General features: G+C 39.6%; 1 protein-coding gene across 1 annotated transcript in view; it reads left to right on the forward strand.

The window, feature by feature from the left end:
• The window catches only part of zgc:153184 (uncharacterized protein LOC751652 homolog), a 69,517-nt gene that overhangs the window by 38,691 nt on the left and 4,836 nt on the right, over window positions 1-25,990 (forward strand). The window contains exons 2-6 of the mRNA XM_060833617.1: window positions 13,001-13,108; window positions 16,156-16,251; window positions 16,463-16,540; window positions 17,310-17,510; window positions 21,956-22,489. Coding sequence (XP_060689600.1) covers window positions 13,001-13,108; window positions 16,156-16,251; window positions 16,463-16,540; window positions 17,310-17,510; window positions 21,956-22,489 — 1,017 coding nt within the window. The remainder of the gene's footprint in view (window positions 1-13,000; window positions 13,109-16,155; window positions 16,252-16,462; window positions 16,541-17,309; window positions 17,511-21,955; window positions 22,490-25,990) is intronic.

A 25,990-nucleotide genomic window follows, 5' to 3' on the forward strand; every position in this document is an offset into this window, starting at 1 on the left:
AAATACCAGGCCATGAGGTTGCAGATTATGCCAGAGTATAATTCTACTGTTAATATCCCACGGTGCCTTGTAAATGGCCATTGTTGGGTTGCTAGATCTGTTCAAAATCTGTCCCATTTAGCACTGATACAGCACCACACAACATGATGATTATTCTCAAAGTGAAGGCAGGACTTTATCTCCGCAAGGATTGTGCAGTGGTCACTCTTACCAATATGTCATAAACAGATACACCTGCAGCAGGTAGACTGTTGAGGGTGAGGTAAAGTATTTTGAAATCAGCTAGGCCAAAGTGAGGACTGCAGATACTGGAGATTAGAGTCGAGAGTGTGGTGCTAGAAAAGCACAGCAGATCAGGCAGCATTCGAGGAGCAGGAGAGTGGATGTTTCGGGCAAAAGCCCTTCATCAGGAATGCTGCCTGACCTGCTGTACTTTTCCAGCACAATACTCTCAACTCAAGTATTTTGAAGCCAGGTTTTACTGTGTTTGTAGCACATGCTTAAATTGAACTGGATGGTTTTAAAACCCTGTGAAGTCTGAACATTAGATTAGCAGCTAGACTATCACCCCTTAATCTTCTGACTCTCTCTTTTCTGAATCTAAGTTACTGTTTTAAGAAATAGCTATGGTATACCTTCTAAAGAACAACGATGAGTAAGGCACAGGCCCTTTTAGCTCACTAAGCTTACACTGACACATGACATCTTTCTAAACAAAAAAAAGTTTGCCTCTATATTGTCTGTATCCCTCTATTTCCTGCCTTTTCATGTTTCTGTCGTGTTGCAGCTGTACAAAATTCTGGTGTGGCCATGCTTGGAGTATAGCGTACAGTTCTGATTGCCGCATTATGGGAAGGATATGGAAGCTTTGGAAAGGGTTCAGAGGGGATGTATTAGGATGTTGCCTGGTCTGGAGGGAAGCTCTTATGAGGAAAGGCTGAGGGACTTGAAGCTGTTTTCATTAGAGAGAAGATGATTAAGAGGTGACTTAATCAAAGCAAATAAGATAATCAGAGGGTTACATAGAGTGGAAAGTGCGAGCCTTTTTCCTTGATGGTGATGGCTAGCATGAGGGGGCATAGCTTTAAACTGATGGGTGATTAGATATAGGATAGTTGTCAGAGGTAGTTTCTTTACTCAGAGTAGTAGAAGCCTGAAGTGCCCTGCCTGCAACAGTAGTAGACTCCCCAACTTTAAGGGCAGTTAAATGGTCATTGGATAAACATTTGGATAAAAATGGAATAGTGTAGGCTAGATGGACTTCACACTGGTTCCACAGGTCAGTGCAACATTGAGGGCCAAAGGGCTTGTACTGCACTGTAATGTTCCAAGCCTTTTAAACGTTGTGATCATATCTGCTTTATCACCTCCTTTGGCTGTACATTCCAGACACTTACCAGCCTTTGTTTAAAACACAATCTTGTGCTCTCATTTTTCCTTTTAGGTTTAAGGTAAAAGGGATAAAATTTATGTCCCCCAGTAATTGAGATTTCTAATTTGGGAAAAGACTGGGATTATTCATTCTATCTATGCCTCTCAATTTTGTAAACTTATATCAGATCACCCCTCAGCCTCTGACTTTCAAGTGAAAATGAACCAAGCTTGGCCAATCTTCCTCAGAGCTAATACACTCTAAACTAGGCAACATCCCGGTAAACCTTTTTCTGTACCGTGTATTAAGCCTCCACATCTTTCTGGTAGCGGAGCAACGATGTATTTATCAACTTTTTGGTGGGAAATAAAATACTTGCATCTAAGTCTTAGTAGTAGCCCAGAGCTGAGAGATTGTAAATGAAGACTTAGCTGCACATGGAGTGTTGTCTTTAATGGAGGCTGTTGATGAAAGTAGAATGGGCCTTGAGGTGCATTATGGGTACCAATATTGCTGTGACTTACTTGGGAAAATGCACTGATTCTCATGCCCATCATTCCCAGGGTCACTGTGAAAGTTAATGATTTGGTCAAAGCACTGTCCCCAATTTTTCCTGTCTGTTGGAATCAAGTTAACAGAAATACTGATCAGCTTCCTGTACGTAATAATAAGAACTATGATTTGTTAATTTACTTTTTAATTCAGTAATTGAATGTGAGCATTAGTGGCTGGGCCAGCATTTATTCCCATCTCTCTAATTGTCCTGAAAAAAAGTGGTTCAGAGATACCTCTTAGAAATGCTGCAGTCCATGTGCTCTAGGTAGACGCAAAATGCTGTTAGGAGAGTAATTCCAGGATTTTAATCCAGCAATACTGAAAGAATGATTATCCAAGTCAGGATGGTATATGGGTTGGAGGATAATTTGCAGGTAGTATTTTTTTTCCATACATCTGTTGTCCTTCTAGATGATGGTGATCTTGGGTTTGGAAGATGTTGGGTAAGGATCTAGGAGTGAATTTCTGCTGCATATCTTGTAGATGGTATACGTTGCTGCTGCTGAGCATTAGCAGTGGAGTGACTGAATAGCACTATATCCACAATCAAATGGGCTGCTTTGTTGTGGATGATATCAAGCTTCTCGAGTGTTTCCTAAGCACAAGTAAATAGGTATGAACACTCAGCATATGATTGTACTAGTTAAAACTCTAATTCATTTTATAACCCCTTCAAACATCCAAACAAACAAAAAAAAACCTTGGTTTTAAAAGTGGAGGGAAAATCTTGGGACAGCACTGTGCAATCCATCAGTCCATAGGTTCATTGAGAAGTTCCTCTTGCTTGCCATAACTTGGAGTTCTTCTATCTCCTGTCTCCAGGTTCTTTCACAGGAGGCACAGGTTGTTTGGCACACTAACTTAAAAAAGTCTTTTACTTGCTTCCAGCAACTGGTGGAAAAAAGTAATTTGCTTTCTTCAGGTAGTCTTACTGAACAAGGAGAGACACAAACTTGTGCCTTCAGAAGTCCACACTCCAGCTGTTCAGCTGCTCAGGAACTAATCAGTATTGTCATATTTAGTTTGTGCTATGATAAGCAGTTGTCAATCAGCTACTTGTTGCCAGCCATTTCTCACTGTGCACATACACTGTTGTGCTGTGATGTCAAAGAACAACTTCCACCTACTCCTAGAACAAAGCAGCAATGTCATTGTATGTGGCAATGAGTTTCAGTAAATAGGTTTTAGAAGTGCAGCAATTCTTTGCACAGTGCTTGGTTTTAAAACTGTCCTCTTTTTGTTTAAGTCAGCATTCCGATATGGAAAATAAAGTATGGTCTTAACACTATACGGAGCAATGATCCCTGAGAAGTAGTTTAGTAATGCTTTTTTAAATAATTATTCACTGTACTTGGTTATTGGAAGAAATTGCATTTATTGAGAGACTGATTTTTGCAAACATTTGGTCTACTTGAGGTTGCATCAACCAGCCTCCTGATACTTGTCTATTAATAACTTCAGAATGTTTAAAAGTACGTGGACCAACATTTCTACCTTTTGTTTTTTATTGGAGAAAGCAGAAAGCATGGTATATGTGTGGTTTAATAGACTGGTTATCAAGGTAAGATCACATGGAATATAGGGAGAACTAGCTAAATGAATATACAACTGACTCAAATGTCGAAGACCGAGGGTGGTAGATGGTTGCTTTTCAGACTGGAGGCCTGTGACCAGTGGTGTGCCACAAGAATCTATGCTGTGTCCACGGCTTGTCATCATTTACATAAATGACTTTGATGTGAACATAGGAGGTACAGTTAGTAAGTTTGCAGATGACACCAAAATTGGAGGTGCAGTGGATAGCTAAGAAGGAAACCTCCAGGTTACAATGGGATCTTGATCAGATGGGCCAAATGACCAATGATTGGCAAATGGAATTTACTTTAGATAAATGTGAGGTGCTGCATTTTGGAGAGGGCAAATCAGGGCAGGCCTTGTACACTTAATGGTAAAGTCCTGGGGAGTGTGGCTGAGCAGAGACCTTGGAGTGTAGGTTCATTGTTCTTTGAAAGTGGAGTCTTGGGTAGATAAGGTAGTGAAGAAGGCATTTGGTATGCTTTCTTTTATTGGTCAGAGCATTGAGTATAGGAGTGGGAGGTCATGTTGCAGCTCTACAGGACATTGGTTTAAGCCACTTTTGGAATATTGCATGCAATTTTGGTCTCCCTCCTATTGGAAGGATGTTGTGAAACTTGTAAATCTTTTCTGAACCCTTTCAAGGATGTTACCAATTTGGATGATTTGAGCTACAGGGAGAGGCTGAATAAGCTTGGGTGTTTTCGCTGGAGTGTTGGAGGCTGAGGGGTAACCTTATAGAGATTTACAAAATCAGGATGGGCATAAATAGGTTTCGCTGGGGTGGGGAGGCATAGGAGGCATAGATTTAGGGTGAGGGGAAAAATTTGAGATACCTAAGGGGCAACTTTTTCATGCAGAGGGTGGTGCATGTATGAAATGAGCTGCCAGAGAAAGTGGTGATGGTTGTTACAATTTACAACATTTTAAAAGGCATCTGGATGGGTATATGAATAGGAAGGGTTTAGAGGGATATGGGACTAGATTAGGTTAGGATATTTGGTCGGCATGGACAAGTTGGCCCAAAGGGTCTGTTTCTGTGCTGTACATCTAAGCCTACATAGGTCAAAGGTTGGGAAATCGAGATATGGTTCTTTTTGTTTAGAAAAACAAGGATGATTTGGAAAAATTATAAAGTCTAAACAATATCAGATATGCTTATACTTTATCATTTCTTTTATAATATCTATGATTTCCAAACTAAAACATTTCCTTTTATCTACCTAAAACCTCCCTTTTTTAAATCTATACTTGAGCTTCTCTTTTATATAGTAGACATTCCCACATGTGGGAAATAAATTTCATTTACCTCATATTCATTTTACATTTTAAAAAAAATTTCTCACTAAAACTTAAAGTACTAAACCAGAAATAGAAACTGAATCATTCTGTTCAAAGTCCTACAAGACAGGAAACTGACATCAGAATTTTCTCCTGGATGTTTTTTGTATTTTCATGTTATGGGTCTGATTGTTGTGACTTTTAATGGACTCAATTCTTAGACCAGCATTTGTTTTTAAAAACTTTTTATCAATGCTGTATTTTTGGCCAGGTTTTATACATTTTAGAATTACGTTGTCACAGTAAATAATTAATCACTTGCAGTCTCCTGAGGACTCTTAATGCAAACGCAGAAATGTAAAAAACGTTATTGTGCATGAGATTGTTATGGAAACAAATGACTTCCCTTTTTTTTGAAGAAAACACTATTGATTCTGTCAGTGTGATATGACAGGGCATTAAAAAAATGATAGATTTTCAAATTAACTTTCTCTGCTGCCTCTTCTGAATTTATTTTACTTTTCATAAAATATTTGCGTTGGAAATACATTCTGGTTATACGTTTGCATTAGATGTGACGCATTATTTCACTCACTTTTCCTTCATTGTAGTAGACAATATCATGACTCGTTGGGGTAGCATGCTGAAAATCACACCTCGTTATTTCTATAATTGTCAGGAATGTGAAAATTTGGTTAAACCATTGAGTTGCCCAGTTTTGCCTAATTGTCTAATTCAGGTCATGAAGTTTTTATTAAACCAGGAAACACCATTTGTTGTAATCAAATTGTTTTTAATGAACTGCAAGAAAGGACTATAAATTGCTAACTTACAACTGCATAACTAAAACATTTTAAAAAAACTCTCCTACACATACAAACAGACACACCGAGATAAGACAATGGTTTTCTATGGATGTGGGGAAGAAAAGTCAAAGAAGCACAATTTTGACCTCCATTTGGATCACAGACTTCTACTGAATTCCTTTCTACTGAATTTTTCCTGTTGATGTGAGGTTGTGGATACACTGATTCTCAGTCTTGTGCTCACTTGTTGGAGGATTCACCTTTTTTCAATGGCTGCAAAGGTAGCTCTTTTCCTTTTCAATAAAGAAATTTACAGAGAGAGCAATTTAGATCAAAGTAGAGAGAGAGAGAGAAAGGCTATCAGATTTTCTGTTATTTCTCCTCACAGGAGGAAGGCAGAAAGAGACTGAGTTGCTTTCTATTTGGAAGTTTGATGTTTCTGCTCTCCTGTCCACCTACCAATGTATAGCAATTGTCTAGAAGCCAATCATGTGGCTGTTACAACGCTGAGCTCTCTTGAATCTTCAACGGCTGGTCAATTGAAAAACCAATCAAAGGGCTGTCTCTGGGTAAAACTGCCCTGAAGCGTGCACATCATCTGAGGTTTGTAACATCCTCCCCCACTGCTTGAATAAGGCAACATTGTACATGCAAATCAAATGTGTTGCAGTAAGTTGTATTTAAAAATGTAATATCTCCTCCTCAAATTCTTTGGTTTAAATCAACATTTTATGCCTTTTTTTTCAGTATGGTCCAAAAAAAAAACGACTTTACAACAGTGAGGCTAATAAGAGATTTTAAGAAAATCGTAGAATGGTTAAAAAGCAAGAATCACATAGTAGATGAAATTCAAAGGGGTAAACAAAACTCCAAAGATTGAAGCATGTGGCTTTTCCTCATTATGGAAGACACAGGAGGCTTCAGGAAACCTACTGAGATTTAGACCCATTGAATCCCTTACGATTCCTTAAGTAGGAATCAGGCTTTTTTTTGGATCTGATAATGTGCAATGAGGCAGGTTTAATACATGATCTGAGAGTTAAAGATTTGCTGGAAAACAGTGAGTATAACGTCTAGAACTCAGCATTCAGTTTGAGTGAGAAACCTGGGTAAGAAGCAACTGAACTAAACAATTAAGAGAAATTTACAAAGCATGAGGGCAGAGTTAGCTGGAGTGGACTATGTAATAAATTTAGCAGAAAAGACAGTTAAGGAAAAAGTAGCAGATGTTTAAGAAAATGACTTACGATTCACAACCATATATCCAAAGGATAGGGGATTAAACCAAACATGGTTAATCAAGGAAGTTAAGGATAACATCAAATTGAAAGAAAAAAAACTTATGAGAAAAAGATTAGATAGCAAGAGAATTGGAAAATGTTAGAAACCAACAAAATTTGACCAAAATTTAATAACTAGATTTGAAAACCACTTTGAAGGTAAACTAACATTCTGTTTGGTTGTATCACTACCTGGTATGGGAACTGTCCCATTCAAGATCGGACATGGTTACAGAGAGTGGTGAACTCAGCCCAGACAAAAAGGCTAACCTTTCATTTATAGAATCCATCTACCAGGCCAGCTGTTAAGTAAAGGCCTCCAGCATTCTCAAAGATCCATCCCACCCTGGAAATGTTTTTTCTACAACCTCTACCATCGGGGAGAATGTACAGAAGCCTGAACACCTTTTGGTTTTGAAACAGTATCTATCTACTGTTGTCAGAATACTGAATGGACTCACAAACTCTTAACATTCGCCTGTACCTGTGTTTTTGTTTTTGCTGCTGTTTACCTATTATTTACTTACCTATGCTACTCAACTCTGTGATCTTCCTGCATTGCTTACAAGACCAAGCTTTTCACTGTGCTTTGGTACACGTGAAAATAAATTCAATTCAATTCAATAACATATATTATCAAACAGGGTAGCAAAATTCATTCTATCTATGAAAAGATAGAGGGCAAAGTGGAATCAACCCCTTAGCAGAGCACTGAAAATGCATAATAAATTCAAACATAGCCAAAGTGGCTTTAATAAGGGAAATCATGCCTGGCACATTTACAGTTCTTGAAGGAGGATAAAGAAGAATCAATAGATGCAATATATTTCGATTTCCAAATGGCATTTAATAAGGTACTATGTATGGCTACTTAACATAAGAGTTCATTGTGTTGGGGAATGGTATATTAGCATGGATAGAGGATTAGCCAACTCCTAGAAGATACAGATGGGATAAGGTGAGCATTTTCAGGGTGGTATCCCGTGACTAATGGAGTACCACAGGAATCTGTTCTGGGTCCACAATTATTTACAATATATATATTAATGCCTTGGATGAGGGAAGTGAATATCCTAACTACAAAAAGAGGTGGGAAGACAAATTGTGAGAATGACGTGGAGTCTACAGACAGATATAGACAGTGACAGTGAGTGAGCAAAAACTTGCCACATAGAGCACAATGCGAGAAAATGTGAGGTTATGCACTTCAGGAAAAACAGAAGAGCCTACTGTTACTCAAATGGAGAAAGACTGCAGTAAGCTGCAGCATGTTGGCATTGGGGGGGGCGGGGGCGGGGGAGGGTGGAGGGGGAAGGTCCATCTGCAGCAATCATAAATCAAGTTCAGCAGGTACCAGGAAGACAAATGGAATTGTTGGCTCTTGTTTCAAAGGGATTGGAGAATTAAAATAGGGAGGTTTTGTTAAACTATATAAAGTGCGAGTTAGGCCATACCCAACATTTCCTTTGACCTATGCAGCCCCTTGCATGTCCGACTGATCAGTGCACTCGGAACCCTGAAGTTCACGCAGTCTTTTTAAAAACAAAAGATTGAGGGGGGAGTGTAGTCCACACTTAGAATACAGTGAATAGTTTTGGTCTCCTAAGGTAAGATATACTGGCATTGGAGGATATCTGGAGAAGTTTCTCGGTTTGTCCTGGGAATACAGGCGTTTTTTTTAATCAGTAGGTTATGCTTGTACTCATTGCAGTTTAGAAAATGGAGAGGTGATCTAATTGAAACATGCACAATTCTTCAGGGACTTGAATCTCACATCTGGAACTAATCATTGGACTGCAGATCAACGACATGTTAAAGGCAGGCAAACTAATAAATTGGTTGATGTCTTTCTATTCCTCCTGTACTATGAACACCTATTGTTTTATGTGGCTATTACCTGTTGAACGGAAAAAAAAAATTGTTCGTTCACATTGCACTTTTTGTTATAGTGGTCGGTAAGTCTCACCAACCCTTGTAACATAAATGCTCTTTTTTTTAAACAAGCAGTATTCCATCTTCTGCTAATTGGTTGAAGCCAGGAGAGCAGTGGCATTGGTTGTCTGACAACTCCACGAGGCTATGTTTTAAGACCTAGCCCATATCTAACTCTATGTACATAACGTGCAGTATTCACGCTTTTGAATTCAACGGAACTGAATGTTTGGTGACATACCATGACTTATACATTGTCAATATTCAAAATAACTCCTGCATTTTAACTTACTTTACTTAGTTTGTCTGTTGGTTGAAGACTGCTTGTAATGTTAAAGGCTTAGAGGATCGAAGAAATGGTACAATTATATCATGTTTTACTGTTAAATCTTCCTAAAATGGCATTGTTTTGTATTCTGAAATGTGCACTTTTGTATTTACACATGTACAAAAAGCATAGCAGTCTGACTATAAGATGTGAAGCAGTTAAGTGCTCTTGCCTTAATGCTGCTGATGGCATTTTTGACAATTTCTCATCATAAAGGTTGGGCTTCCTGTCATTGTTTTCCGTTTGAACTTCAAAGATTATTGTGAGAAGCAATACAGATGGCTATGTTTAAAAGTCAGTTTAATAGGGGTCATTTAAAAATAGCTACTGCCCATGAATTGAAAAGATAATCCAGCCATGCGAGCAGACTGCCTTTACTGGCTGAGCATCTTATCAGCAAGTTGTGTGAACCTAAAACTCCCAGCAGTATATGACAGCTGGATATATATTTAAAACAGAATCAGTTTATATATACCCAACACATGAAGACAGAAATGGATTTAGATAGGGGTGTGAACAGGATGCATCAGGTGAGGGTGTAACTAGAGTTACATGTTGGCTGTCAAAGAAAATAAATTGTAAGCAAACTGCGTGAAATTAACAGCTACTGTTTCGTCGTCTTGTCCACTTACAGATTAAGATATCCCTTGTGTTATCAAGATGTCAAGTGAAAATTCTGGGCAATGATGACCATAGTTGCACTGAAGTTTTTCAGACATTTTCTTCCATATGTTGTGATAGCAAAGGTGAAGACTGTCACTGGGAATTAGTGTACTTTTCCCTTGTGTGCAGGTGGAGCAGCACTTCTTATCTGATGCCCACCAACATGCTTCTGGTATAAATCTGTACGTGCACGTTTTCCCACTTTTTTGCAAATTAGCTAGATAGGGGTGTGAACAGGATGCATCAGGTGAGGGTGTAACTAGAGTTACATGTTGGCTGTCAAAGAAAATAAATTGTAAGCAAACTGCATGAAATCAACAATTACTGTTTCTGTAACCCCTACATGCTATCTCTTTATGTAATGTTTTTGTATAAGGCTTAAATTTTGGAACACTTTCCCTCAAGGCAGCAAAGGTGAGATCATTAATGCTTTGTATGGTAGAGAGAGATTCTTGTTGGGCAAGAGAATCAATGGTTATTAGGAGGTGGATGCAAATATAGAATTAAAAATGCAAGATGATCTGCCATGACCATATGAACAGGCTTCAGCAGGCTGAATGGCCTCCTGCTCCTAATTCATATGTTGAGATAAAAATTGCTAATCTAATGAGCAAATTTAACCTGGCTAATTTGTCTCCCTCTATGGTCATTAGAAAAAAAGCCATCATAATTTTTCCAATAATCCTGTTCAGGGATGTTATTACTTCCTGCGGTAGGTGGGACTTGATCTGGGCCTCCTGCTACAAAGGCAAGGGTGTTACCACTGTGCTACACGTGTGTGAAGAGCCGTAGGTAGTTATACCATCAGCAAACATTTGTCCATAATTTACTCTCGGATTGGCATACTACAGCATGGGTTCAGAGAAAATCCCTCGGCTGCAGTCTTTGTTATCACCTTAATTCAGCCTTGACATTAAGAGAAAGTGCTACATGAACGGGTAAGGATAATTGTTTTTGTATCAGGCTAGTGTCAACTGAATAGGGCACTAGGGATTACTAAACAGTGGCTCAAAGGTTTTCCCGAGCAGTCACAAAGAAGGTTATGATTGGCGAAGTATAGTGATTAAAGTTGCTGGATATTACTGCAGAAATTCCTTAGGGAGGTGTGCTTGGCCTCACTCATTTTTTTTTCGCTGTTTCGTCATGATAGAGAAGGGCAGGTTACTGATGATCTATATTGTTCAGTTCCATGCACGATTCTTCTAATGCAGAAAAGGTTGTGAGAGTGTATAGCAGAATATGGATAATAATCAGGCTTAGATTGACTGATTCACACTATCTATTGTCAAATAATGGCTGTCTCTATCAAGAAAAATCACACCTTCCTCTGGTTTTTAAAGTACTACTATTAACCCAAATTCTTGGCCATCAACATCTGGGGGGAGGGTGGGATGCATATGGAGGTCACTAGTAATGAGAGCCAAAATCATGGATACAAATCTTACCATGGGAGCATATCAACTGGAGGATTGCAGTGATTAATGAGCAATAAGCAAGCGATGGAACATAGCTAGCAATATTATCAAAAAGGAAGACCATGCTGAAACATTACAACTTGCATCAGGACAAATGCAAGAATGCCAAATGGCCCATGATCACAGCATTTATACGATAGGAGAAATGCCTGCTGATTAGTTGGCAAGGTAATGCTGGACAAGACATTGCCATGGAGAAAATGAAAGAGAACAATATCTTTCCCAAGTTCTACGGTATTTCAAAATGTGTGTATGGCTTAAGCATATTCTATTTGTTGATTTTTAAATAAGGAAGGTTCTTTTGTTGAAAAGTATTTCACTTCTATACAGTGTAAAAATAAAACCAAAGTAATAAATTTCACTCTTCATCTTCAATTAGTCCCTAGTGTAGCAATAGTACACTCGGTATTATTCAACAAGTGCTAACCAATCACAGAATAACATTTTGTTTTGGGTTTAACAGCCATGGTTTGTTTGTTTTTTAGTCTATGTATCATGGACAACTAAAGAAACTGCTGTTAGATTTGAGTAATGCACATTTGGGAGATATGAACAGTCAGGAGAAAGTGAGGACTGCAGATGCTGAAGATCAGTTGGGACAGTCAGCCCATATTCCTGCTATTACACTGTCACTGAAAGTCAGACATGTTGCTCAATTGTGTGGCAGGCAGACCATCTTTCTGTACTGATGGCAGTCTGTCAGTAGAAAGTACAACTCTCATTGCTAATGCGTTGTAACAGTATAAAACAACCTGCTTTGTGTGAGTCTATACAGTAATTTTGGCTAATTGAGGCTTCTTTCTGAAGCTACTTTCTCCTTCCTCCCCCTGCCTGGACTGAAGTTACAGGAGGTTCAGGAGAGTGCAAGAGAAGTCACTTTTTTAAACTCTGAAAGGTGGGGTAGTCTGTGTATTCATTGGTGCTGACATCACTGTGCTTGGAACATGGCGACATCAGCAGTGAAAGCTGTTGTGACCAAATGACATCACTGGTCCTGTGATTGCAAGTTCTGGCAGCCATGTTATCAGCCATTTTAGCATTGAGTGATTAATCGGAGTAATTATTTCCTGTTTATGAATAGTTTTAGTTGACACCGTAAGAAATATCCTTCAGTTCCAAAGAAGAGTCATATTGGATTAGAAACATTTAACTCTGTTTCTCTCTCCAGAGAGAGATGCCCAGATATCTCTAGCACTTCATTCTTAATTCAGATCTCCAGCACATGTAGTACTTTGCTTTTATAATATGGTTAATGCTTCCTCAGATTTTTTCAAATCACTTGGATTGTAGTGGTCTAAGAGAGAGGCCCACAACAACCAAATGTGCATGACCAGAGGGGCACAATGAATGTCACTGATGCTGGTAGCACCTATATCTTTTATTTTAAAATCTTAGGCTATTGGATTTGATTATCATAAACCCAAATTTAGGTCTGAATCAGGTAATTGAATGAATGCTTTATACTTCTCAATGTAAGGGACCTTAAGTGATGTATATTTGACAGACTAAAGCTAAAGAATGGAATGGATTGGAATGATGTAGAGAAACTGCTGTTAAGGAACATTATTGGGCGCGATGTATCGCACTTATTTGACTTTATGTAAAGAACACAATAACCGAGGTGCTGTATGCTTTTAACTGAATGTGATTATATACTGCCTTCTAATTTGACCAGAAGTTGTCATCAGTAAGTGAGGTCACTCAATTTTAGTTCTGTCTGTCTTTCATTTTAGGAGAGTTCGGGAGATGCAGTGCCAACCATGGAAGAAAAGCCTATGTCAGTGGCTGCATTAGCATCAAAATTTAAACAAGGAACGAACAATACCTTAGAAAAGAATGAGGTAAGCATTTAGATTATTTTATGAAATTAATGTTTGCTGCAAGTTACTTTATTGCAAGTATATTGAACATTAGGCAATAATAATAATGGTTCCATCATTAATAACAAAATTATAGCAAAAAACATTTGAAATTCCTTATTCTATTTTCACAAATGGATTAACAAGTTCATATTTTACACACATACTTCTTTTGACCTTATTAATATATAGTAGTACATGACATTTCACTCCTCTTCTTAGGAAATGTATATCTTTTAAAAATAATTTAAATAATTAGTCAGTTCTAAATCACACATCCGTACAGGTCATTTATAATTCCATTGCAGTTCAAGTGGTTTTTAACACTTGGTATTTTAGCAGCTGAGAACTTTTGTGATTTCTCTCTCCTTTTACAATATTCTCTCTCTTTTGGATTTTCCCTTATTGCACTTCCCTTTCATCCTTTGCAATACTAGATTCACCATGTATGGCAATATTCTATTTTTTTGTTCCCCATTACCTGTTGTTGCATCGGCCTCTCTGATTTCTCTTATTTGTGTCAATCGATCTTTGTTACCTTTCTTCTAATTTGGTTTATTATTTGAAGAAGGTCAACAGAGCAAGAGAATATGCAATAAATGGTAGGATACTGAGAAGCAGAGGAACAGTGCATCTGCACAGACCTCTGAATGTGACTGAACAGGTAGCTATGATGCACTTTTTTAAAAAAAAAGTTTGGATACTTGCCTTTGATTAAATGAGACATTGTGTATAAGAGCTGAGAGTTATGCTAGAACTGTATAAAACGCTAGTTAGGCAAAAATTCACAACATTCAAAAAGTACTTGGATAAGCATGTATACTGCTGTAATCTTTAATGCTACAAACCAACAACTGGAAGATGGGAATAGGCTGAATGGTCATTTTATCAGCTGGTGCAGAGATGATGGACTGAGTGGCCTCTGTCTGTGCTGTAAGTTTGTCTGGAATTTTCTTTTAATTCTTTATGGCCCATCTTTCATTGCTCAGTGGGGCGTTAAGGGTCATGTGGGTCTGCAGTCACATGTTCAGAACTGGCTTGAAGATAGGAGACCACCTAAGGTTGTGGTGGAGTGGTGTTTTTCGGACTTGAGGCCTGTGACCAATGGTGTGCCACAAGGATCAGTCCTGGGTCCCCTGCATTTCGTTGCATAAATAAGTGATTTGGTTGCAATAAGCTGGGACATTTTTTTTTCTCTTTGGAGCATAGGAGACACAGGGATGAACCTTTTTAGAAGTTTTATAAAATCATAAGGTGCGTGAACAGATTTTTTTTTCCAGGGTGTGGAGGTCCTATTCAAGAGAGCATAGGTTTAAGGTAAGAGGTGAAAAATTTAAAAAGGACCTGAAGGATAACTGTTTCATTCAGACGTGATGTGTGTCTAGAAAGAGCTTCCAGAGGAAGTGGTGAAGATGGGTACAATTACCCATCTAGATGTCTTTTAATTGTATGTGAAAAGGAAGAGTTTATAGTGATATGGGTCAAATGCTAACAAAATGCGACTAGGTCAGATTGGAAGGCCTGGTTGGCATGGATGAGTTGGACCAAAGTATTTGTTTCTGTGCTATTTGACTGTATACTCTGAAGTTAATCAGAGTGAAAATGAGGTTGAGATAAATTAGAACACAATTGTAAGGTGGAGGTAAGCTTGGATGTTAAAATCCTGGAGATTATGTGAAGAAGGAAGGTTGAGGGAAGTGAACAGGGTGACTGCTTTGTTTTGATGGTATGGATTGTAACAACAAGGCAGTAATATTTAAAGAGGACCTGAGTTGTGCTGGAGAAGCATCCGGAGAAGTGAGAGCAGTATGCAAATCTTGCATTGGCTTCACATTTAAAGAGTATTCAGAGGTGTGGAAGTGTTTATTATGAAAGTAGGAATCAAGTATCTTGGAATTGAATTGTTAGCAGAGGCGTCAAGTCACTGGAGAGAGTCAGTTCCCTGCTGGAAAATAGACATGGGGTAGTGCCACCAATTCTAAAGTGATGTGTTATTGATTATGTTTGTAAATGATGAAGAAGCTATACTGAAGAACAGTGTTACCAGACTCAAACTTTAACTGTATCTTGCTCCACAAATGCTGCCAGACCTGCTGAGCTTCTCCAGCACTTTGCTGTATTTGCTGTATTTTGGAAGAACTGAAAGGAGTTTAAACTCAATATATAGCACATAGCATCACTTACTACATGTGAGGTTGTGTCTAAAGGATGCTTCTTTTTCCCCTAAAGGCAAGCCAATGCTGCCAGAAGCATTGCAAGAAAGGCAAGTTCAGTTAATTTCCTGTTTCTAAATGTTCAAAGTTCTGCGTCTCTCTCATTAGTGTCACTCGATTATGGCATTCTCTGTTGACTCAGCGGGTTGTGGGTTCAAGTCCTACTTAAGGACTCAAGTGTGTCATTCTAGGTAAGTGTTTGAATGCAATGCTGAGGAAGTGCTGAAGAAGTACCATTCTTTAGATGATTGTTAAACTGAGGCTTGTCTGGGTGAACGGTAAATATTCCATGGCACTATCTGACAAGTGCAGGAAGTTCCCTGTGTTGTCTCAATTAACAACCCCTTTTAAACCAACACCACTAAAAATAAGTGAACAACTTATCTCCTTGTTCTTTTGAGAACTTGTTGTGAAGAAAATGGCTATTCTATTTGTTCATACCATGTTTAATCTACCTTTATCTTTATTAGAACTGTTTTTTTAAGATTTTGATACCACTGGCAATGCTATACAGTATGTGTTATCCATCCTGAATAATTTTTTCGCATCAGGTAGTGTAGACTGGATTCTTTATATTCGTGAACCAGCTGGGCTTTTCCAAAAAATCTGGCTGAGTTTTAGTAATTTCCTGGGTGTACAGCTCAAATTACCAAACAACCCTGATCCATTTATGACTTCCAATGGGAACGTTTGGCCTGCGTTTGTGGTTGTGCATCATGATTGCCATGATTAAACTTTCTAGAGTTATTGACAGTGATGCACTTTAGGATATTCTGAAACTTATTTCAATGCAGCTGTGTTCCTTTTTCCCTTTAGAAACCGCTCAAGAGACCAGTTCGGAAAAAGCCTCCTAGCTCACTGCCTTTGTGTGGGATGAAGAATGACATTGAAACAGACCGTAATGCAGATGAGGTAAAATGATCATTTGAAAGCATCTACGTACCTTTTAAAATAATCCTATAGTGCCAATCCTGTAGGTAATATGAAACCTCAAACCTCCTGAATGAAAGCTAAAATTCTAATGACCTGTGGTCACTTAATGCATATTTAAAATTAATGTTGTAATTTTGAGTCTCATTTCATTTTTCATATTACATGCTTCTCAACATGCTACTTCTTTCAGAAGTCATCAGTTAATGACTCCAACCGTCCACCAAAGTTGAAATTGAAGACTTCGTCCCCGCTCATTGAAAAACTCCAGGTGTGTTTCTGAGAATATTTGCCACTTCCTGTAACTGTGGCTTATTATGTGCAGAGTAATGGGTGTGGGGAACAGACAGTAAAGCAGTAGAACAACACAAAATGCAGGTAACAAAGGACCAACAGTGTCCGAAGTAAAAAGGTGGGCTATCATTTCACGTAATACACCCTGTTGATGGAAAAGGATTTTGGAAGATGACTGAACATTTTCACGGAGAAGACTTACAGAAAATTGTCTTCTCCTGAAGAGGATAAAGCAGTTTAAATAACATTTAAGAGTCGCAATGTTGAACTTGTGAAGTTTACATAGATTTTCCACAGCCTAATTTATAATTTATAGTTTATAATTTTTCAAAAAAACACCATAATTGTTAACTATTTTTTGTTCTTTATCTCAGCCTTTGGTTATGTTTTACAAAGTAATATTTAATTTGATAAAGCTTGAATTTTACAAATATTCAGAACTGCCTAAGAGCACGTTTTTTTTTATATAAACTCTACATCTCAGACTGAAAGCTGCACACCTAGTTTTTGGAGCAATCTGACTGCAGCATGACATTTTCCAGTAGGAAACTCTACTCAACTTCTGATCATAACACTGAGTTTTGAACTAGGTCTTTATTATTCTCTTAAGATCAGAAACTAGAGACGGTGGAGGTACAGTGTGTTTTGGGTTCATGAACTGAAATTCTAAAAGCTATTAGACAGATACAAAATCTAACTAAGGCCAATAGAATATAACCTTTTTATGTCTTCTGTTTCTCATATAGGCCAACTTGTGTCTCTCCCCGATTGCTCTCTTGCCTGGGGCTGGTCCAAAGAGTCCATTAAAATCTTCCTTCTCACCTTTTACTAGTCCTGCTTCCACACCTGATAGTCCTGGAACACGCTCCCAATCTAGTGAATCTGATGGAGGGCCAGTTTCATTTGACCAACCTGCAGAAAGGGAACCTTTGCACAGTCTGCACAAGGTAAAAATGCAGTAACAGTTTTGAGTGGTTTTAATAAAATTTAAAATTGGTGAATGTGGAATAAAAAAAGCTATAAATAGGAGCTTACAATAAAAAACTGTTCTGTGTTGGCTGGAATATTATAACCCAAATTACATGGCCTGGTACAAGCTGCTGATTTCAAGAATTTGAAGCAGAGCTACAAACACACAAGAATGTGAAATAAAAATAGGTAATGCCAGAAATACAGGGCAAGATTATCAGTACCCCAAAAAAGAGATTTTGGTTATAATTGGAACTATAGGGTAGATTTTCCATACGATTGCATTTGCAAACTTAGCAGAGCACAGTGAAGAGGAAGCAAAGGACTGAGACAAAAAATTGTTATTTACTGTGATAATTTTGGAATGCCTGGGGCTTCTTGATGGCTCTGACTTGAACTCTAACATGGTGGGAGTTAGGATCTGGAGGTACATGTACATTGGCTTTTACTGAGCCATGCACAAGTGCAAAATAAAATTCAACTGGGGATGTTAGTCTCCACCAGATGGAAATGCAGTCTACATAAATGATTTGGAAGAAAATGTAGCTGGTCTAATTAGTAAGTTTGCAGAAAACACAAAGATTGTGGATGGTGAGGAGATTGTCATAGGATACAGCAGGAAATAGATCAGTTGGAAGCCTGGGCAGAAAAATGGCATATACAGTTTAATCCAGCCAAATGTGAGGTGATGCATTCTGGAGGGTCAAGTATAGATGGACGTTATATAGTGAATGGCAGAACTATTTTTGTATTGACTTGCAGGGGGTCTGGGTGTGCAGGTCCACAAATCACTGGAAGTGGCAGTGCAGATTGATAAGGTAATAAAAATGGCTTATGGCATGCTTGCCTTCATAGAAAGGGACATTGAGTATAAGGATAGACAGGTTGTGCTGCAGCTTTATAGTCCTTTAGTTAGGACACACTTGGAATATTGCATACAGTTCTGGTCACCACACAATCAGAAAGATGTTGATGCTTTGGAGAGGGTACAGAAAAATTTGACCAGGATGTTCTAGGTATGGGGGATCTTGACTTTGAAGAAAGATTGGATAGACTGGGTTTGGTTTCAGTGGAACACAGGAGGTTGAGAGGTGACCTAATAAAAGTTTATAAGATTGTGAATGGCATGGATAGAGTGGAAAGTATGAGGCTTTTTCCAAGGGTGTAGAGCTCAATTACTAGGAGACACAGGTTCAAGGTGTGGGGGGGGAGAAAATTTAAAAGAGATGTGCAAGGTACGTTTTTCCACACAAACAGTGGTGAAACTTGATTGAGTTTTTTGAAGAAGTAACAAAGAGGATTCATGAGGGCAGAGCAGTCGATGTGACAAATATGGATTTCAGTTGGGCGTGCGACAAGGTTCCCCATGGGAGACTGGTTAGCAAGGTTAGATCTCATGGAATACAGGGCGAACTAACCATTTGAATACAGAACTGGCTCAAAGTCAGAAGACAGAGGTGGTGGTGGAGGGTTGTTTTTCAGACTGGAGGCCTGTGACCAGTGGAGTGCCACAAGGATTGGCGCTGGGTCCACTACTTTTCTTCATTTATGTAAATGATTTGGATGTGAGCATAAGAGGTATAGTTAGTAAGCTTGCAGATGACATCAAAGGTGGAGGTGCAGTCGACAGCGAAGAGGGTTACCTCAGATTACAACGAGATGTTGATCAGGTGGCCCAATGGGCTGAGAAGTGGCAGATGGAGTTTAATTCAGATAAATGCGAGGTGCTGCATTTTGGGAAAGTAAATCTTAGCAGGACTCATGTACTTTATGGTAAGGTCCTAGGGAGTGTTGCTGAACAAAGAGACCTTGGAGTGTAGCTTCATAGCTCCTTGAAAGATAAGATAGTGAAGGTGGTGTTTGGTATGATTTTCCTTTATTGGTCAGAGTATGAAGTACAGGAGTTGAGAGGTCATGTTGTGGCTGTACAGGACATTGATTAGGTCACTGTTGGAATATAGTGTACAGTTCTGGTCGTCTTCCTATCAGAAAGATGTTGTGAAACTTGAAAGGGTTCAGAAAAGATTTATAAGGATGTTGTCAGGGTTGAAGGATTTGAGCTCTAAGGAGAGGCTGAACAGGCTGGGGCTGTTTTCCCTGGAGCATCGGAGGCTGAGGGGTGACCTTGCAGGGCTTTACAAAATCATGAGGGGCATCGATAGGATAAATAGTCAATGTCTTTTCTTTGGGGTGGGGAAATCCAGAACTGGAGGGCATAGGTTTAGGGTGAGAGAGAAAAGATATAAAATGACATGAGGGGAATTTTTTTTTCACGCAGAGGGCGGTACATGTATGGAATGTACTGCCAGAAGACGTAGTGGAGGCTGGTACAATTGCAACATTTAAAAGGCATTTGGATGGGTATATGAATAGGAAGGGTTTGGAGGGATATGGGCCGAGTGCTGGCCGGTGGGACTAGATTGGGTTGGGATATCTGGTCAGCATGGACAGGTTGGATCAAAGGATCTGTTTCCAGGCTGTACATCTGACTCTGAGTGCCTTGAAGGTGCTGCCAGAGGAGGTAATGGAAGCCGACACAATAGCAGCATTCAAGAAGCACCCAGACAAATACGTGAATAGGAAAGGAATAGAGGGATACGGATCCTGTCAGTGAAAGTAGTTTTAATATAGAACGGCAAAGTGTGTCAATACAAGCTTGGAGTGCTAAAGGGCCTGTTCCTGATGTATATTGTTCTTTGGAGTAACAAAGTGACACTTCATTTTGAACAATTTGATTAGATTGGAAAAATAACAGAATTGAATATGGTAGACATCAAGAAACAATTTCTTTTGATGGACAAATCTGAAGTAAGGGAATAGTCTCTGACCTAGTTTCCCCACCTCATGTTCCCCAATCCTACACAGCCAACTTCTCTTTCTTTCCCAACATCTACAAAACCGGACCATTCTGGAAGACCCATCTGTTTCAGCTGATTTCAGCCCCATTGATCTCCTATCTTTGGCACTTGTTTTCCTCTCCTCATTCAATTTCTTCCCACTAACATTCTTGATTCTTCTGATATTTTGTCAGTCCCATAATTTCCAGTTCCTGGCCCCAGCTGCCTCCTCCACCTTCATCATGGATGTAAAGTTCCTCTCCACATCCAGCGTCCTGAAGGCTTTCTGCTCCTTCCTTGAAGGGAGGTCTGAACTGTAACCATCCACCACCCTCCATCTGGCTGAACTCATTCTCCAAGTAAGAAGTGAGCCAATGGATCTCTGCATGTACCCATGATTTACGAAAGTCCACCTTACAAACGTTCATACTTAAAACACGATCTCCTGCATTGGTCTTAAAATCCAAAGACCCAAAGTATAAATATTTCAGGTCTCAATCTGTTTTAACCTGGTTTCAAATACTTGCAAATGGCTGCATACCATTGTCCTGCACTGAGTTCCATCTTGCAAGCAAACTCCAGAATGGGAACCCATTTGCAACCCGGGGACTGCCTACAGTCTGCAGCATTGACTGCTTGCAATGCCACTTCCTCTGTGTTGACAAGACCAAATGCAGATTGGGTGACTCTCTTTCAGAAAACCTCTGCTCGGTCTTATAAACATGACCCCAGCCTTTCACTTGCTTGCCATTTCAATAGACTATCTTTACCTCATGCTCACATTTATGTCCAAGGCCTGCTGTAGTCTTCCAACAAATCTCAACACAAACTTAAAGGCAAACAACATTTTGTATTCTGCTTGGGCCCATTCCAGCTTTCAGGAGTGCATATGGAGTTCAGCAACTTCAGAGTGTGAACACTATCCTCCAGTTTAGATACACTCTGTTCCCTCACCATTCTGAGCCCCTTCCCATGTCTTGTTTGCATGGCTTCGCTCTTAGCAAAGCCAATCTATTCTCTACTATTCCCACTTTCCATTACTATCTAATTCATTTCTGTATCTCACCTCAACTAACATCTGCGTTCTGTCTTTTTTTCTCAGCACCTTCACGATCTGTTCGAATTACTCCTCCTCCTCCTTAGTCAACACAAAAAAAACTAATTTTCTAGTACTCTTCAGTTCTGAGGAGGAGTCATATTGGATTTAACATTAACTCTGTTTCTCTCCACATGACGCTACCAAACCTGCTGAGGTTCTCCATCAATTTGTTGTTTTATTTCTGAACAAAGGGGTACAATTTTAAGATTAGAAGCTGCTTATTTTGGACTCAAATTAGGAAGACTTTCTAATTTAAAGATAATCTGTGTCACACTCCCTGAAATGAGCCTGGGTGCTGGGTCAATTCACATCTTCAGAATTGAGGTTAATGTATTCTCTCCCAGTCCGATGATATCATTATTTTTGCAAAATAATAGATATGGACAGGCAATCGCTCCCTTTCACATTGTACTCTTTGCTACCTGTTTGTGAATGATGATTGATTTCTTGATCCCAAATTTGTGTTTTGTTTGGTTTGACCTGTTAGAACCGGGTACGTGTGTCATTGAAACGACGGCCACCCAGCAGGAGATTTCGACGATCAGTTGCTGAAGATGCAGCTAACTCTGACTCTGCAGAAACAGACACGTCTCCTAAGAATGCAGAACCAGTACAGAATGGAACACCAGATGAGGAAAGCAATGATGTTTTTACTGATGATGGAGTTCAAACCGATGATGCAACCTCTAAGAATTCCCCTTCGCCTGAAGAAGACTCTCTGCCCTCCCCAAAAGAATCTTCTCCTGAACAAACATCCGAGAAAGAGCTCGATCACCTCTCCTCTCCTCAAAGCCAAGAATCTGAATTGTCTTCTGATCTAAGCCAATGCGAACACGTGGAAGACAATGCTAGCACTACAAAAGAAACTGAGGAGTCTTCAAACAAAGACAATGAGGCTTCTGCCAGCAGTGATCACAACATAGCAGGAAGTGAGACTGCAGATTCTGAGAGCTCTAAAGAAGAACCCAAAATTGAAGAAGTGAATGCAATTGATATTCAGCAGCAGAATTCCAAAGCAGAGGTAGGTGAAAGAGGTTTTATTACAGCAAATACACCTGTATGGATTCTAGCAGTAACAACAATCAATTTCTTTACAATCTTGAGGCCATTCTCCTGAAAGATACTGAAATGATGTACCAAGCTCAGGTCTTCAGTACTAGTTTGACCATATGTCCTGCTGCTGTGTATTCAATTTTTAAGACAATTTCTAATTTTTATGCACTTGGGCCATTTCATTTTGCGTCACATTGGCATTGCAGTGATACACATTGAGTGGGGGAGCAGAGTTGTATCAGGTAATTAAAATGTGCTTTTAGGATGTGTTGTGTGATGCTTCCTATTAATGAATCAAAAGATGACTAGTTCATAATGCCTTGTGACACAGCCTCAAACTAATGATTTAAATTCCTCTGTGCTAGTTTCTGTTACTAGCTGCGCAAGTGATGCTGGATACTTTTGAGATTCGGGACTTATTGTCACCATGGAAACCTGTGTTCAGAATTGCCCAAAATAAGAAAGGACTTGCATTTGAATCATACTTAATAATTTCCTTAGGATATCTCAGTCTTTTAAAACAATGTGTTACTTTGGACTGCAGTTGTGTAGGAAATAAACAGGGAATGGAACAAACATCTATTGTAGGTAATCTACTGGTTGGATTATAAGGAGAATTCCCTGATTTTCATTAAATAGTTATGTGGGCTAGATTAAATTTAGCGTCAAAAAGTGTGGTACTGGAAAAACGTAGCCAATCAGGCAGCATCTGAGGAGCAGAAGAAGTGATGTTTCGAGCATAAGCTCCTCCTGATCTTCAACCCCAGGACATCAATTGGACTTCACCAGTTTCCTCATTTCCCCTTCTCCCCCCACCTCACCCCAGCTCCAAACTTGCAGCTCAGCACTGTCCCCATGACTTGTCCTACCTGCCTGTCTTCCTTTTCCACCTATCCACTCCATCCTCCTCTCTGACCTTTCAACTTCATCCCCACCCCCATTCACCCATTGTACTCTTTGCTACCTTCCCTCACCCTCCTTTCTGACCTATCACCTCCATCCCCACCCCCATTCACCTGTTGTACTCTATACTACCTTCTCCCTACCCCCATCCTCCTCTTGTTTATCTCTTCACCCTGCAGACACCCTTTATTCCTGATGAAGGGCTTTTGTCCGAAACGTCGATTTTCCTGCTCCTCTGATGCTGCCTGAACTGCTGTGCTTTTCCAGCACCACGCTAATCTAGAATCTGGTTTCCAGCAACTGCAGTCCTTGTTTTTACCTGGGTGTCTTTATCCAACAAGTCACTGAGGGTAAGCACTCAGGTGCATCAGATGGTGAAGAAGATTAATTGTATATTGACCTTCATAGCAAGAAGATTCGGAGGATGCAGGAAGTCTTGCTACAATTTAAGGATGTGGAGATTTTGGAAAGGGTGTATAAGAGGTTTACCAGGATGTTGCCTGGATTGCAGTATATTATTTATAAGGAGAGGTTGGACAATCTTGGATTGTTTTTCCTAGAGGTCAGAGGCTGAGAGGTGACCTGATAGAAATATATGAAATTAAAAGGTATGAATAAGTTGAACAGCTGGAGTTTTTTTCCTGGGGTGCAAATGTAAACACTAGGGGGTATAGGTTTAAGGTGTGAGAGAGAGAGAGAAACGTTTGAGGTGCATGAGGAAGGTTTTTTATACAGAGGGTGGTAGATGCCTGGAATGTGCTGCCAGGGTAGATGCAGATACATTCTTAACATTTTAAGAAGTATTTAGACAGACACATGAACAGATGGTCTGTATCCTTGTACTCCCTGTCAGGCAGATCTGATTTAATTTAGAAAGGCATCGTGGTTGGCACAGACATAATAGGCCAAAGGGCCTGTTCCTATACTGTACTATTCTATGTTGTAATTGTATGGAGCCTAGGTGAATCCACGCCAAGAATATTGTGTTCAGTTTTGGTTGTCTTATTGGGGAAGGATGTTCTGTCTATGGAGGGAGTGCAGTGAAAGTTTACCAGACTGATCCTGGGATGGCAGGACTGACATATGAAGAGGGACTGGATTGATCAGGGCTGTTTTCCCTGGAGTTTAGAAAAACTAGGGGGATTTTTAAATTCTAACAGGATTAGGCAGGATACTATGTAGGGCATTTAGGACTGAGATGAAGGGAAATTTCTTCTGCCACAGAAAGTGGTTGAGGTGAAAACATTGAATGTTTTCAAGAGGTTATCAAAAGTCCTTGGGTCTGAAAGGATCAAAGGAAATGGGGAGAAAGATACTGAGATTAGCCATGATCCTATTGAATAGAGGGTCCAAATGGTCTAACCCTGCTCCAATTTCTTTGTTTTTGACCTGTCTGCAGCCTTTAACATGTTTGAACATAACATCCTTCTCTGTGATTTAGAGATGCCAGTGTCGGACTGGGGTGTACAAAGTCAAAAATCACACAACACCAGGTTCCAGTCCGACAGGTTTATTTGGAAGCACTCGCCTTCGAAGTGCTGCTCCTTCATCAGATGATGTGGAGTATAAGATCATAAGACACAGAATGTATAACAAAAGTTTACAGTGTGATGTAACTGAAATTATGTATTGAAAAAGACCTTGATTGTTTGTACAGCGCCTGAGACCCGGGTTCTATTCCCGACTCAGGCGACTGACTGTGCGGAGTTTGCACGTTCTCCCCGTGTCAGCGTGGGTTTCCTCCGGGTGCTCCGGTTTCCTCCCACAGTCCAAAGATGTGCGGGTCAGGTGAATTGGCCATGCTAAATTGCCCGTAGTGTTAGGTAAGGGGTAAATGTAGGGGTATTGGTGGGTTTTGCTTCGGCGGGTCGGTGTGGACTTGTTGGGCCGAAGGGCTTGTTTCCACACTAAGTCTAATCTAATCTAATCTAAGTCTCTCACCTTTTAGAATGACCATGTTGGTTTCAGTTCTTTCTGGGATTTACATATGAACTTTAAGAAAGTTACATTCTCAAGTGAACTTTAATAATAGGTGCCATGTTGGCCCAGATAATGCATTGAAGGCGTGAGGTGCCCCGTGTGAGGCTGTCTGAGCCCTAATGTTCAACTGGTTCTAATCTAAAAAAGGGATTTACAGAATCTTGTATGGATTCATGCAGTTTCTGAGCAAAATAAAATGTAATTCTGCAAGTACAAATTCACCCCACAATCTTGTGTGTGTGTGTGTGTGTGTGTGTGTGTGTGTGTGTGTGTGTGTGTGTGTGTGTGTGTGTATACGTGTACGCGCACGTTGGACTATAACCTGGTGTGATTTTTAACTTTGTACGCCCCAGTACAATACCGGTACCTCCAAATCATGTCTGGGAGAGTCTAATTACATTGACCAGGACATCAGTTTTCACCGTTCATTGTCTGCTAGTAGAGAAAAAGCATCAAACTACGGAAGATTTAAAAAATATACAGAAGATGACATAGTCATGTGTTCCTCTTGTTTACCAATATTTCTGAGTGGTTAGCTGTCTCTAGTAAGCTTAGTGGGTGGGTGTCAGTTTCCAGTCATGGAACA

Source organism: Hemiscyllium ocellatum, chromosome 12 (assembly GCF_020745735.1).
Source record: "Hemiscyllium ocellatum isolate sHemOce1 chromosome 12, sHemOce1.pat.X.cur, whole genome shotgun sequence".
Lineage (NCBI taxonomy): Eukaryota > Metazoa > Chordata > Chondrichthyes > Orectolobiformes > Hemiscylliidae > Hemiscyllium > Hemiscyllium ocellatum.